We start from the raw sequence: 15,603 nt of genomic DNA on the forward strand, positions 1-15,603 counted from the left end.
GACAATTTTTATTCAGTTTTAAGAGTTATATACACCAGTTGGAGGTGGTGATAAACTCAATTAACTAGCTGCTGTAAACCTTATTTAAATCAAATTAAGTGCATTTCTGCAGCAGTTAGCATCTATTTCATTAACTGTGATTAAAAACTGCTTGGGAGTTAAATTGGTGTGACTTTGAATATAGATAAAGCCAGGGGAAGACAGAACTGGCAGCTGAGCCTGAACCAGACTGGAAAGTCTGGAGTTCTTCTTTGTACCCAGAACACCAGGGCTTTGTTTCTTTTAATTAAAACTGGGATCCTACAGAATGTAATGGATGTTGTTTAGAAAAGCTGCCCACTTGTTTCTGATAATTGGATTTTTCTAGCCCAGATAAATATCCTACTATGCCATTTCACTGAGTCCAAGAGGATTCCTCCAAATAATTAAAAAATTAGTGCTGAAGACTATAACCACCTCATTAAGATAAACTTACAACAACATCTTGGGTTCAAATAAGGAGTTCTTTTCTTTTTTTTCTGGAGAGAGGCCACAGTTTGTTTAGCTTGGCAGCAGCAACAAACTGATTTTCATGTATGCAAAAAAGCCATTAATGCTGAATCACTGTCTCTCAAGTAACAGGAAATTGGACTAGTACACTTGTACAGGGGTCTGCAGAACCTAATTTTGAGGTGGTTACAGCAAACAAGTAATGAAAAATAAAATGTAGGTGAAAGTGTAAATGTTTCAACAGAACTTCTGGCATGTAGTCTCACACCAAACAGAGACTGTCAAACACACCTGCCAATACTTGATGCTAAAAATAATAATTGCTCTCTTTATTCATCAATAAATGAATAATAATAAATGTAATAATAATTGCCATTTTATTGTTTATGCTCAATATATTATGTAGAAATATATGTAGTAACACATATTAAGAAAAATGATGGATTGCTCTATCAGCTGATCAGCTGATATTATAACGACAGATCTAATTCATGAGCCATTTTTTGTTAGTCTGCATTTCTTCCTAAAGAAAATATACAGAAAATTTCTGATACAATTTATTCCTAAAAGATATACAACCTAGGAAAGCTGGCTAGACAATCTAGGAAGAAGTAGTTGGAAAAAATTCAGTGGAAAAGTATTTGCAGACACTGGAGGAAAATGGGAGGGTTAAAAACGTCCATGTGAATGTTTTAAAAATAAATTTAAATTACCAGAGCTGTAACAATGAACAGAGTCAGGGGGCATCTGCATTTGGTAGCCAAAAACGCCAATGGAATCCTGGGTGCATTAGGAAGAGCATTGCCAGCAGGTCAAGGGAGGCGATCCTGCCCCTCTGCCCAGCCCTGGTGAGGCACATCTGGAGTGCTGAGTCCAGCCCTGGCTCCTCAGGACAGGAGAGACATGGAGCCCCTGGAGTGGCTCCAGTGGAGGGTAACAAAGGTGACTGAGGCTCTGGAGCATCTCTCTGATGAGGAAAGGCTGGGGGAGCTGGGCCTGTTCAGCCTGGAGAAGAGGCACTGAGAGGGGACCTCATCAATGCCTGGAGTATCTGAAGGGAGGTGCCAGGAGGATGGAGCCAGGCTCTGCTCGCTGGTGCCAAGCAATAGGACAGGAGGCAATGGGCAGAAACTGATGCACAGGAACTTCCACCTGAACATCAGGAAGAATTTCTTCACTGTGTGGGTGACTGAGCATTGGAACAGATTGTCCAGAGAGGTTGTGGAGTCCCCCTGACCGGAGATATTTCAAAATTTTCTGGATGAAATCCTGTGCCATGTGCTCTGGGGTGCCCCTCTTTGAGCAGGGAGGCTGGACCAGATGAGCCCCTCTGGTCCCTTCTAACCTGACCCATTCTGAAAGCTGTGTGTGCTTGTGTTTGTCACATAGGTGAGTGACTGAGGCTCAGCTTAAAACAGGTACAAACCTAAGTTTAAATCTGAGAGCAGATGGATAGTCCTTGCACCTGTTGAAATCTTAATAGTTTCACAGGGCCTTCACTTGCTTTGTGAAGCTGGTTTTCAACTGGTACTTGTGCAGTGCATAGCTTTACTGAGAAATTCTTCTCAGTGTAATGTTCAATCAAAAGTTTTAAGTTTAGTAATATCACATTTGCAGAGGTGAATTTTTAGTGTGTACTTATAGAAATATATTATTTTAAAGCACTATTTTAAAAATGTCTTATTTCTGGCTCCAATCGTCAGCAGTACCTTGTTTACTACATAGGTCATCTGTCTGGACTTCTGTGAGGCTTTTGGCATGGTCATCCATGACATCCTTCTCTCTAAATTGGAGAGAGATGGGTTTGATGGGTAGACTGGTTCAGTGGATGAGGAATTTATTGGATTGTTGCATTCCAGGGCAGTGGTCAATGGCTCAGTGTCCTGATGGAGATCAGTGGTGTTCCTTAGGGGTCTGTACTGGGACCAGCATTGTTTAATATCTTCATCAATGACATAGATGTAAGAGATTGAGTGCACCCTCAGCAAGTTTAAAGACGACACCCTGAAAAATGGGATGCCATTCAGAGGACTATGGACAGGATTGAAAAGTGGCATAAGCTGAACCCAGAGCATTCTGTTCAGCATATTTTTTTGCATGTTCCCTCCACAAATTAGTTTATCCTTTCAGAAACCACTTATATTTTGGAAAGCACAACATGCTGTGGGAATTAATTCTGCATTTAAGAGGCAGGATGTCCCTCTTCCTGAATTGATGTAATTCCCGCTTGCCTTGCACTCACCGGCAGAGATCCTGGGTGTCAGTGCTCAGGATTTCTCCACTTTCTTCCAAGCATTGTTCAGGCTAAAGCACTCACTGTGGACTGTGTTCCTCTGCATGCCAGACTGCCACATGCTGACAAGCACCTGCCAGCAGCTATGGGTTTTGTCCTGGGAAATTCCAGGTAAACATGATCCCTCAGCCTCATGCAGGTAACAGCTGCTACTTTTGCTCAAAGGGAATTCCCACTGACTTTGATCTGTAAGAGAGGACATCACCCCTGCTTTGTCTCACTACAGTGAGGTAAGGCAGTAGCTAAAATGTTTGTTAAGGCCATGTGATAGCAGTAACTTCACAAGCAGCAGGTCAGATTTTTCCACTGCTTTCCTCAGTTATACACACTTTACTCTTAACAAATATCTTCTCTGCACACTCCACTGAAAGCACAACTGGAGTCTGAGCCAAAATACAGCAAGTTAGGATAGGACAAATGCCAGCTACTTCTCTGGTATGACCTGTGGAAATCTGCAAGCATGTTGGATTTTTGCCTTTCCACCTTCTAAATTTGCTGTCTTCAGTGCAAGAAAAAACAGTAAAGTTTTAGGGGGTCTGCTTTTCATTGCACAAAAAATAAATACTATTTATAATTTGTTAGTTATTATTTATTAGCAAATATTATTTGTTAAAACAAAAAAAAATTATTAGCTGTGATTACTTTAGGCATGATACACTGGCCACCCTTCTGTGCTTATTTTATGCTAGGCACTGGAGAAATGTGTAGTAAGACTGGTCACCCAAGGGAGCTTAACAAACAACTCCTGAAAAGTGGGTGAGATGAGAGAGTATCTGGATAGGCAGGAAAAGCAAAAGGAGGACAACAAATACAGCATGAGGCATGAAATTTCTAGTTAGTCATATGACACAGCTGCACTGACCATTTATACTCACCATTCCCGACTTTAAGCACCAAAATTTTGATATTTCATGTCATTCTGGCCTGATTAAGGCACAAAGATCCATTAAAAGCATTGTATTCCCCACAGCTGGTGGGTGTGTCAAACAGGCAGTCACTTAGACAAGGTAGCATCCTGCTTTCTGACCATCAAAGATCCTGGGGATTGTGTAAGAGCATTTTCTCTGTGCAAACATCTGATAATACTATTCAACATTTGAAAAGACCTCCTCTAATACTAGGGCTATTGAGAAAGCCCCAAAATGTTCCAAGTGCTTTTAGGACAAGATGCAGCCAGTGCAGAAATGTGGGCATTCGAGTGTCTACTCTAATCCAGAAGTACTTGTCAGAGATGCTTTCCTGGAGGAATACTTCTGTACAGCTGTGCTCTCAGTGTGAGAAGAGCTACTGAGTACAAGTGAATATTTTGAGCCACTCCAAAGCACTGCTTATTCTCATTTTATGGATAGGCCCTGCCACCATGCTGCTGTCCTTGGCCTTGGAGAGCTTCAGGGGAGGCTTTGCCTCATGTTCAATGGCCAAGGCCATTAACCAGGGCTGGACATTTCAGCTTGTGAGCCATGTCTCAGCCCCAAGCTTGCTGTGTGTTAGCCAGTCACTGTTTTGCTGAGTCTTGTTTCCATCTCTGCTAAGCTGGAGACAGCAGTATTTCTGTACCTCACAGTGGGAACACCCTTTATTCTCTCAGCATGTTCTCTTTGTCATCTTATAAACTCTGTCAGGACCAAACCTAGGGATTCTTATACATTTCCCTGCTCTGGTTGACTGGACAAGTAGCAGCAGGTCCAGCCGTGCTGCTGGAAGTCTGGCAGCCCTGGAGCTGCAGATGGCTCACCAGCATGTTGGGCACCCGTCCTGTCTACCCAGCAAGCATCTACTGAGAGCCAAGTCTGTGCTGTATAAAACCCACTGCACCATGTGGCACGGATTTCTGAAATGCAGAATCCCACTGCATTTCAGAAATGAAAATGAACTGACGTTGGTCAGTTCCTCTGTGTTTTCAGGGCCGGTGTGATGGCTGGAAGGAGGCAGCCTGTGATGGGGCTCTTGGCTGGGCTGTTGCAGGCTGGGGCTGGGTCTGCTGGGAAGCTGGTCCCCAGCTGCCACCTGCTGAGCCTTGAGGAAACAGCAGAAATCCCTGCCCGTGCGCCAGGCTTCCTCAGGCGGGGACCTAAAGCCATCACTCTGTGCCGAAATCGAAAACAGTAGCCAGGGACAAATGCTAAACACTCTGTCACTGGGCGTGTGAAGAAAAATCAGCCACTTCTTCAGGTGTCCAAAGAGGAACAAGGGTGCTGACTGTAGAACCAGCCTGAGTTGCTGGTCTGGAGGTGCAGATGAGAAGTCCAGAGTGAGAAAAATACAATCCAATAGAAGATAACAGCTAATCCTTTACACTAAGTCATAGAAATGCAGTGTTACTGTGTTTATATTTATAGGAAGAGGAGCTCATCAGGAGACTTTTGAAATCATAAAGATTCTACTGCAGCTTTAGCTGCAGGAGAAAAACTTCCTTTTCCCTTAAATAAATCAAATACCTTCGTGATTTAAACCAAATTCAGCTTAAGCACAAGTGCACCGGTACTTTAGAGAGCTGGATATTGTTTAGCACCATGATGCTATAATAAACTTGTTGCTGATCCTGACCATGATGCTCATTTTCAACTGACTGTTGTGTAGTTTGCAAAACACTCCACAGATCCTCATACTTAAAATAAAAATAATACTTATCCACCTATATCAAAACCTCTTCTAAGCATGGCTATTTTGCCATATATGTTTACAATGCCCAGCAAAATGGGATCTTATAATAATTTATGATGTCTGGAGAGTAGTGTGAATTGAAAAGAAAACTGCTCTGATCTAAGTTATGCGTACCAGGTATATTTTTAAAATAGTGCCTGAAGAAAAAAAAATAAAGAACGTTGTAACATATAAACAACCATCGCTAACAACAAAACAACAGCAAAAAAAACATGGTTTTACCTACATCTAACAAACCTCTAATGCCACCTGCTGGGGAAACACTAAAAGTGAGAATGAAGTCTCCAGCAGAGTACTAATTGCATTATCTTTGTTACTGATGTCTTTCAAAATTTTTATTGTATGAAAAAAAGTTGAAAAGATTTTAAGAAAGTTAGACAAGTAGTTGTGAGTATAATCAGGAGGGTGTACTTTTAAGTGCCCAAATGATAGGAGTTTCTTTTCAACCATACTCCAAACACTGGCTACTTGCAATCAAGAAATAGTCCTATTATTTTCTCTTTCTTCACTCCTAAATTGTCAGTCAAAAAATTCTGAAATACATTAGAATTTTTTAATATGCAAAGAATAGCTTATTAGCATCTCTGACTCCTTACGGACATCACTTAAGACTCAGCAATATAGAAAAAAAAAGCCATTTTCTTAATCAAGCCCCATTATAGAGCAAGTACATACAACTTCAAATGCAGCACTGGTCCTTCTAAAGACAAAACAGAAATAGGAAACAGTGGGGCCTATTTCAGAATATCCTTAAAATGTTTTATGCCAACATGAACCTGCTGATATCTGACAAGCAGCTCCTGATGTTCAGGTGGAAGTTCCTGTGCATCAGTTTCTGCCCATTGCCTCCTGTCCTATTGCTTGGCACCAGCGAGCAGAGCCTGGCTCCATCCTCCTGGCACCTCCCTTCAGATACTCCAGGCATTGATGGGGTCCCCTCTCAGTGCCTCTTCTCCAGGCTGAACAGGCCCAGCTCCCCCAGCCTTTCCTCATCAGAGAGATGCTCCAGAGCCTCAGTCACCTTTGTTACCCTCCACTGGAGCCACTCCAGGGGCTCCATGCCTCTCCTGTCCTGAGGGGCCAGGGCTGGACTCAGCACTCCAGATGTGCCTCACCAGGGCTGGGCAGAGGGGCAGGATCGCCTCCCTTGACCTGCTGGCAATGCTCTTCCTAATGCACCCAGGATTTCATTGGCCTTCTTGGCCACAAGAACACACTTGGCTCATGGATGGCTTGTTGTCCACCAGGACCCCCAAGTCCCTGTCTGCAGAGCTGCTCTCCAGCAGATTCCTCCGTAATCTGTGCTGGTGCCCAGGGTTATTCCTACCCAGGTGCAGGATCCTGCATCTCCCTTTGCATAATTTCTCCTCTCTGCCCATTTCTCCAGTCTGCCGAGATCCTTCTGAAGGGCTTCAGAGCCCTCTGGGGCATTGGCCACTCCTCCCAGCTTTGTGTCATCAGTGAACCTGCTGAACTTGCTCGGCCTCTTCATCCAACTCATGGATGAACAAGTTAAACCTCTGGAGGACACCACTAGTGACAGGCCTGCACCTAGACCCTGTTCCACCAATCACAACTGCTTGGGATCTGCCATTGAGCCAGCTCTCAATCCACTGTCTACTCATTCAGTCCACACTTCCTGAGTTTGATTATTAGCATATTGTGAGAGACAGTGTCAAATGGAGAATACAGGCCAGTTACAATTCTCCTTGGCAGAGTCTTTGAAAATCATTACACAGTATTCAAAACTATTTTGTTTCCTCATCATTCACTGGTAACAGAATTTAAGCTGCAGAGAATGATGTTAAGTCAACCTAAGAACTGCCAAGGCTTGTAAAATGTGGGAAATGCAAATCCTAAAGACAAAGAGTTGTTTTTTTTTTTTTTTTTTTTTTTTTTTCCCCTGTGTTTTTCCTACATTTCTTGCATGCTACTCCCCCCCCTAAGAACTGCCAAGGCTTGTAAAATGTGGGAAATGCAAATCCTAAAGCCAAAGAGTTGTTTTTGTTTTTGTTTTTTTTTCCCTGTGTTTTGCCTACATCTCTTGCATGCTACTCACCCTGCAAATCTGTACAAACACTGCTGCTCTACAGAAAAAAACCAAATGGAAAGTCAGTTTTATGGACAGAGCACCATTAAGCAGGGGTACAGTTTTCAAAATAAAACAAATAGAAACTGTGAACTAGATAGATTTACCTCAGAGTAAAGTGTCTCCAAAGTAGGTGCTTGTTTTCATTTTGAGATACAGCCTAGAAATACAGTGTAAAATTATAATTATACAGTAGTAAGACAAACCTCTGGCTGCAACAGTAGCAGTGGCAGTTTTTTAAACAGACTACAATGTGTAACAAAGTATCAGGATAAAGATAACAAATATATCAAAGTAGCTTAGACATCAAGTTGTTAGGCACTTTTAAAGTACTTTCAGATGAGAGGGATGGAAGCAGAAAAGTATTTTTACCCAGTTACATTTACTGAAAGGAAAATAAACAAGCTGTTTGTGTCGGTTATGCATTTTCTTCCTGAAAGGAAAAAAAGGACTTGGAACATTCAGGACCCTTCTCATTTAAAAGCCTGTAAGAAAACACAATGGAAGGCATCAACAGTTGGGAAAACAAAGGCTGTCAGTCCATCCACTGCAGACTTCCTGATAAATCCTAACCCCAGTGCAATTTAACAGGCACATCATTAACAGCAAGGACCACTCCACTAGCAGCACAAATGAAAACTGTTAAGCCTGACTTTATTAAATAGACAGACCTACGACACATTAGTAAGCAGATGAAAACAGCACAGTAACTTTGAGGACACTCATTGGCCTAATTAGTGAGAAGAATAAAATAAAATAATTTACTGAGACTCTTAACACTCACAGAAGAACTAATAAAACAGATACTTGGTAGTTGATGTGTTTTGATATGTAATGGTTTCAATTCCAGATGGACCTTTCTGTTACACTGAAAGGTCACTGCCTCAGGGAGTCTGTAGATGACGAAGAGATTTTGTTTGGAGGTGCTTTTTTCTATTTTGTTTTTTCACCCCCAACATTTTTAGTTTTTTTCTTTCTTTTTTTTTTTTTTAAATGAAAAATTTGCCTAGTCTGTATGATATGAATGGAAGTTTGCTTGTAGGAAAGACCATTTAAAACATATACATGCTTGCAGCACACAGTTGCTGTGAAGCTGATATTTAAAATGACCTTGCATCAGAAGATGGCTGTGTTCCAGTGGTTTTATTGTGGTCCTCTGCCAACTTCATCCCAAATACTAGACATTGTTGTGATTCAGAAAGATATGGAAATGCAGCTGACAAAACAGTTGATGAAGATGAATAAGCTGAGGAAGGAGAAGTGGAAAGCAGATGTCACGTGCAGATTATCTTACAGAAATGAGCATGCAAATCTTACTTAAATTTGTGAAGGTCCACTGATGTAAATGACAATATATTTCCCATGTTAAATCAGACCCTATGAGACATTATCTTCTGGTCTTTGGTGAAGTGTTAGCTTGAGAAACATGGTTTGCACTTTTGAAGAACTGCAATTTCATATATTAACACCATAGATTAATTTCATATATTTTAAGTACATTTTTTCCTTGGCATTTTAGGGCTGTTCAGCAGAAGGCTTTCATGCAACCTTGCTTCTAGTAGATGAAATGAAAGGTCAAAATATGATATAGGAGCAGGCAATGTGATTCTCTGTTCTGGGTCCCTAGCAACATAGGCAAAAAGTTGCAGTTTTAGCTTTAGGCACAGCTGACATCATCTCTGCATTGTTGTGTCTCTTGTATGTGCACAGCATGATCTGGAAAGCAGGGTATAATGCAGACAATCCCACTGCAAGGCTGATGGCAAAAGCCGTGCACAAAAGAACGGTATATGCTACGTACAGCACAGATACATCACCTTTCTCTTTGTTGTATTTCTCAACATGTTCAAATGATTTCCAGATGACAAGTTTTGGTAGTATAGAATTAAGGTGTGATTTTAAATTGGTTTTTAGAGGCCTCACAATAACCTGGCACATTTTAGAGCTGAGGCTGAAAAGCAAATCGCTACATATGTGAAGAGGACAAATTGCTGATGGGCCAGACTACTTCAATTCAGTTCAAAGCCAGGTGTGTCAAACTGGTGTCATGTAAGAGAAACTTCAGAGGAAAAGACAAACTACATATGTGAAGAGGAGAAATTGCTGTGATGGGCCAGACTACTTCAGTTCAAAGCCCTAACACTGGTGTCATGTAAGAGAAACTTCAGAGGAAAAGACAAACTGAGTTGGTTGTGGTTAGCTGGGGCACAGCAAGTTGTCTGTTGTCTCTTTTTCAGGAAATAAGAAAACCTTACACTGCAGGGAGAAGGAAAATAACCTGAATCCAAACATCTTACCTCTTTGCATTAATTTAGTACTCTAATGAAAAGTGCTTGTTTCCTGTATAAAACATTCAGGTCACTTTCTAAGATGTCTAAGAAAACACCCTCACTTCTGAGGCTGTCACTGTCCAGCTTAATGCCTTACATACACAAGGCTTTCTCCACAAGGTTCTGCTGTGCAGGTGTGTGATGCTGCAGACAGCTTGCTGCCATGGCCAAGTGCCTGTGATAGAAGCTGAGCCCTCCTTTACTGCGTTTAATGTCCTACTCTTATCTGCAGTGACTTAAAGTACCTTTCTACTTTTCCACCTATCTCCACAGGTCCAGAAGATGGACTATTTGTTCCATTTGCAGCCAAAAAAAGCCACAAGGTGAGCTTGCTTTTCTGCAGCCAAAAAAGTCACAAGGTGAGCAACCTCCCACTCTCCTCCTCGCCTAAGTCACAGAGGTCAACGTAGCAACAGCTCAGATGTGGCTTTGTGCACCCATAACCTGCCAGAATGGGTCCCCTGGACTTGAGATTTCTGTATTTACTGATCTTCTCTGTCTCTTCTTATGCAGCAGGCAATGCCATGACGTCAGGACACGTAGGCTTATGTGAGCTGGCATTCAGCTTGGCAGGTCAGGTTCAACTACCAGTGAACTGCAGCTGGCAATTCAACATACACAGTCTGGCCATGAGTCTTCATAAACACGTAATTATGATCCAGCCTCTGTTTGAAATTACAGAAACTACACCCAGTGACCACATCTAAACTTGAGGTCATGGATTTCAAATCCTAATTCTGTGTTATTTTAACAAACAAAGAGAACTCTTGCCTCTCGTTGTAAATCAGGTCTCAAACGTATTTATCCACAGCAATTCAGAGTGTTCAAACATATATTTTATAAACAAAATTCTTTTATTGACTAGTACATGGGTTATTTTAAATCAAGAATTAGAATACAGTTGGTATTAAACTATTGTTTCAGTTCATTTCAATGAAGTCAAAGTTACTGTAGATTAACCTCAGGAGGTAATAGTTATCTGGAAAAAAAAGGTTTTAAAAATATAGATGGAATTTCCTTTTCCTCTTTTTATTTTGTGTGTTTTGGCAATATAGTTTAAGCTAGAAAACTTATCTAAGAGAGCATAACACTAAGCAAAACCAGAACTTAATGGGAACTGTTACTAGACTGTTTAATTGTTTTGCTCCTGCTTCTGATGTGAAAATTATCCCATCATTACATTTATGTTTCCAATTTACTAGATATAATTATTTTTCATTATCCTTTCTGCAACAGCTCTATCTAAGAGAAAAATCTTGAGTATTTAGGGATACTCCAGACACCTAATCCAGTTTATTGGGTAACTGCTTTTAAGAATGGCCCTAGATAGAGAAAAGTCTTGTATTGTTTCTCCTTGTTTTATAGAAGCATCATAACAGTGTTTCCCTCTCTGGACACCAGTAGCCACACTCAGCTTGGAACAGAACTCAAAAATGAAAAATATACTCGGGTGTGGCCTCTAGAGACCCCACTGTCATCTGAGTATGCAGTTACTGTGGTTTTTCAGAGTCAGAGATGAAAAGAAATGGCTGGCCATGTGCAAAACAAAGATCAGTCTCTTCTAAAACAAGAGACCCTTTATACAATAAGCAGGCTCGGCATGCCACTTCAGAATGATGCAGTGGCAAGAGAATATGAGCCTCAACCTAGATTTAAAAATGGTAACCTGGTGCAATATATACCTATATATTTATGTATCTGTATCTCCTTCTGTCTCCACAGACAGACTTGTGAGTTATTACTATTTGTTACTTTAAATATCAGCTGTATCAGAAACCTCATTCTGACCTAAGTTCTACTACCCTGCTGCTGTGCAACCAAGGCAGAGTCAGTCATCCTGCAGCTCCTTTGGGATGCTGTTGTAAGCAAAGTTGTTGCTTTTGTATTAGATGGTATAGTCAGATTACTTCAGGGATCTCTCTAATATTTTGGATACTTTTCCATTTTTACACAGTATCCCTGACAGGTTCAATGATCTTTATTATTCTTGTCTCAATCACCGGTTCTAAGAAATGTTACTAGAAATGCTTTGCTCATCAGCTAAACCAGTGACTGCTTCCATGCTCTTCAAATGCAAACCAAAGTCTTAACTTAGGCCTCTTCCTTCAGAAGGTGTGACAAGTCAGTGCCACTGGTTCATGTTACTGTACTACTGTAATTGGATTGTTTTCAGTATATGCCCATTTCCTCAAAGGAATAGGTGGGTTCTGTCTCTGTACTCTTCCTTGACCTGATGTCTCAACAGTCTTGGCCAGGTAAGACAACGAATGTGGACTGCTTTACCTTTTCTAATGGACAGTTGGGAAAGGGGTTCCAAATTTATTGAATATTTATTTTCTTTTTTCCCTCCTCCTCAATGTAGGAGCAACATATTTTGATCCAACCTAAACTCCTTGTCAAATAATTTAACCCAAACCAGTAACAGCCTTCTCTAAACTGACTGTCATCCTATGCAAGACTTAACTGCATTAACTTAGGTTCCTTTGTTTAATTTGACATGAATGTTTTTTGTGTATAGAATTTCTTCTACACACCCATTTCATAGTAGATTTCTGTACTTCTAATTGCTGCCCACATGCCAGACACTCTTCTGCCAGTAGCCTAATACCCCTTTTCTCAAAAGATCTGTCATGGAATTTTTCTAAAATATAAAATTTGATTTCTCATATATGGTCTGATACTCATCCTGGTGAATATAGAGCAAATAGGGCTGAAAATCACAGACTTGCCAACAGGTGTTTACATTTCCATTTAATATGAGAATACTTCCCCATTATGTAGTAAGAATATGAGGCACAGAAAAAAAAAATTAATGTAATGATCTGGGAAAGAGAAACCTTACTGTTTCAGACAGTCATCTCCTACATGTAGTGGAAATATCACATATACCTTATGAAGTTGTATACAGTACTGTAATACATAGGACATAATTTTCCAGTTTCCTGGAAGAGATAATGAGAGCCATTTACAGACAACTAGCTTGTATTTTCTCCAGAATAAATCACATGAATTACACATGCAAACTGGAGTAAGGAGGGATTATACAGCAGTGCCATTAAAACAGTCAGAAAAGCCACTGATCCTACAGTTGAATCTGAGTAGTCATACACCTGAGCAAGACCAAGAACAGTTTCTCCAAGAAATCTGATCAAAATTCACTGATAACATCAGACAGAACAATAATATTAGCTTCTGAAGAGTCTGACAGTACAGTAGCACTACTGAAAATATCCCTATTTTATCCATTTCAACAAAAATCATAATCTGAATTACAAGTATACTGCATATCTGCATAAGCACCAAGATAATATAAAGTAGAAGCTTATTAATCAAGTTCCTCTGATTAATGGTCCCCGATAAAAAAGCAAATATTTTATGTATGTTTAAGTAGTTTTGGCAAGAGATACAAGTTCCATAAAAGAAAAACCACTGCAAAGTCTGAAAAAAATTCTAAAACTTGTAAACAAGTTTCAAGGTAGAGCATTTCTAATAGTCTGAGAAATAATAAAATTCACTCCAGTTCCTGAGATAAACTGTAGATCAGTTGTGAGGATTTACCAGATTGTACCACACTCTCTTTCTCACCTTCTCTTACACACTGCACACAAGGTCAGAACTGAAGCTTCTGCCAAGCTTACATGTCAGCAAAGCATGTGAAAGCTCAGAACATTCAAATTTTCTTTTCCACTATACATACAAGAGACTGGCAACTTCGGTCAGAGACAGACAGACTTCTGTCACGGTCTGTCAAAATAATTTCCAGACAGAGGCAGTGCCTTTAAATTAACTTGCATCATTTAAATTAATATAATTTTGTGCTTCTGTCTGGTTTTCACTGACAACTGTACTCTTATTCGTCCCTCTGCTGTTTAAAAGAGACCACAGATGAGTTCAAACTCCTAGGGTCAGACTTTTAAAAAGAGCATCCGTCACCTAACAGCTCAGCAGGTCTCTGTATGCTGGAACATCATCAATGTGCTTCATTTCTACTAGCCATACGGTCAGTTTCGAACTCAGCATTAGCGTTGTGCTCCATCTTCTGTAACACTGCTGGAAGATCCAGTATAGAAGCAATAACATAATGAGGTACAGGGGAGGTATCTACTGGGGCAGTCATTGCTTTGTTTAACCAGACCGTTGCTTTCAAGCCAGCATTCAGGCCTCCTTGAATATCTGTGTCTAGAGAGTCACCGACCATCACACACTCTGCGGGCTGCACCCCCAGGAGATCGCAACAGTAATGAAATATGGATGGCGCCGGTTTCTCCTCTTTCTGCTCTCCCCCCACAACGACGGCATCGAAGTAGGGCTGGCAGGCGCACGCCTCGATCTTCTCCCTCTGCGTCTGCCGGTCGCCGTTGGTGAGGAGCAGCAGGCGGAGGCCTTTCCGCAGCTCGGTGAGCATGGCCCGCGTGTCCTCGGCCAGCGTCAGGTGCTGCAGCCGCGTCGTCTTCCACAGGTAATAGCACTCGGCCGCCAGGTCGCGGTTCGCCTCCCCCCCGATGGTCTCCTGGATCGCCTCCTCCCAGTGCGAAATCCGCAGGTCTGTGATGCACATCTTGGCGGGATCGTGGCACTCCTTGAGGAGCTTGGCCTGGACCTTATCGCAGACGGCGCGGGCCTCTCCCTCCCCGTAGTGGTGCTTGGACTGCAGGGCGCCGATCACCTGCAAGGGACGCGGGGGCGCGCGTCAGGGCGCTGCGGGGCCGCGCGGCGCGCTCCCGGGAGCGGCGCCCGGCCGCCTGTTAGCGGGGGAGGCAGCGGGACACGCGCGGCACCGCAGACCAGACCAGACCGGGCCGGGAGCCGCGGTGGCCGCGGGCCCCGCGTCGGAAGGGGGACAAGGGCAGTACCTCCTCGATGGCGCGCCGCCCCGCCGCCGCCGTGTCGATCAGCGTGTTGTCCAGGTCGAAGAACACCGCCTTGACGCCGTGCAGCCCCATGGCGCCGCCTCCTGCGAGAGCCGCCCCGCTCGGACGGCGGAGGGGAGCACCCCGGGCCGCCGGCAGAGCCAGGAGGAGGCAGCGGGACACGCGCGGCACCGCAGACCAGACCAGACCGGGCCGGGAGCCGCGGTGGCCGCGGGCCCCGCGTCGGAAGGGGGACAAGGGCAGTACCTCCTCGATGGCGCGCCGCCCCGCCGCCGCCGTGTCGATCAGCGTGTTGTCCAGGTCGAAGAACACCGCCTTGACGCCGTGCAGCCCCATGGCGCCGCCTCCTGCGAGAGCCGCCCCGCTCGGACGGCGGAGGGGAGCACCCCGGGCCGCCGGCAGAGCCGCCCGGACCGGGCACAGCGCGGCGGGGCCACCCGGGCCCGCCCCTCCCGTCAGGCCCGCGGAGCGGGGGCGGAGCTCGGCGCTCCCGGGTGCCCCTCCCGCCCCCCAGAAAAGGAGGGTTGGAGGCGCGCAGGGTTCTGTATTGGGCTATGAGGAGAGCCTGCCCGAATCCCAGCAGCCTGTGAGGGCTGGGGATGGCGCCGGGCAGGGAAGCAAGGCCGCGGGAGCTGCCGTGCCCCGGCTGCCGCCGGCAGTGGCGGCGCGCCCCTCGCCGTGCCGGCCGTGGCGGGCGGCGGCTGAGCCCGGGAGCAGGAGCGGCTCTGCGGGGCGCCGGGCGTGGCGTGGGAGCGCCCGCGCCGCGGTATTTGGGGTGTGTGTTTCGACGTTCGGTGTTTTACTTTGGATTTTTCCTTCTGCGTAGGAATGCTTCCTGGATGAGGCAACGGGGCAGCTGGTTGGAAA

At 43.7% G+C, this 15,603-nt stretch overlaps 1 protein-coding gene across 1 annotated transcript; it reads right to left on the bottom strand.

The window, feature by feature from the left end:
* Positions 1–10,700: 10,700 nt before the first annotated feature.
* On the bottom strand, positions 10,701–15,175 carry LOC121335882 (N-acetylneuraminic acid phosphatase). Its single transcript, XM_041404441.1, has 3 exons — positions 15,123–15,175; positions 14,719–14,858; positions 10,701–14,531 (listed from the first exon to the last, which is right to left on the bottom strand). The coding sequence occupies exons 2-3, from the start codon at positions 14,806–14,808 to the stop codon at positions 13,836–13,838; spliced, it is 786 nt and encodes a 261-aa protein (XP_041260375.1). The 5' UTR covers positions 14,809–14,858; positions 15,123–15,175; the 3' UTR covers positions 10,701–13,835.
* Between the last annotated feature and the right edge of the window lie 428 nt (positions 15,176–15,603).

Source organism: Onychostruthus taczanowskii, unplaced genomic scaffold, assembly GCF_017590055.1.
Source record: "Onychostruthus taczanowskii isolate IOZ18803 unplaced genomic scaffold, ASM1759005v1 scaffold21, whole genome shotgun sequence".
NCBI classification, from domain to species: Eukaryota; Metazoa; Chordata; class Aves; order Passeriformes; family Passeridae; genus Onychostruthus; species Onychostruthus taczanowskii.

Excerpts from the sequence above, each read along its gene's own strand:
- LOC121335882 (XM_041404441.1), bottom strand. The coding sequence starts at position 14,808 with ATGGGGCTGCACGGCGTCAAGGCGGTGTTCTTCGACCTGGACAACACG. Across the intron at positions 14,532-14,718 it reads GGCGGCGCGCCATCGAGGAG|GTGATCGGCGCCCTGCAGTC; the intron begins GTACTGCCCTTG and ends CGTCCCTTGCAG.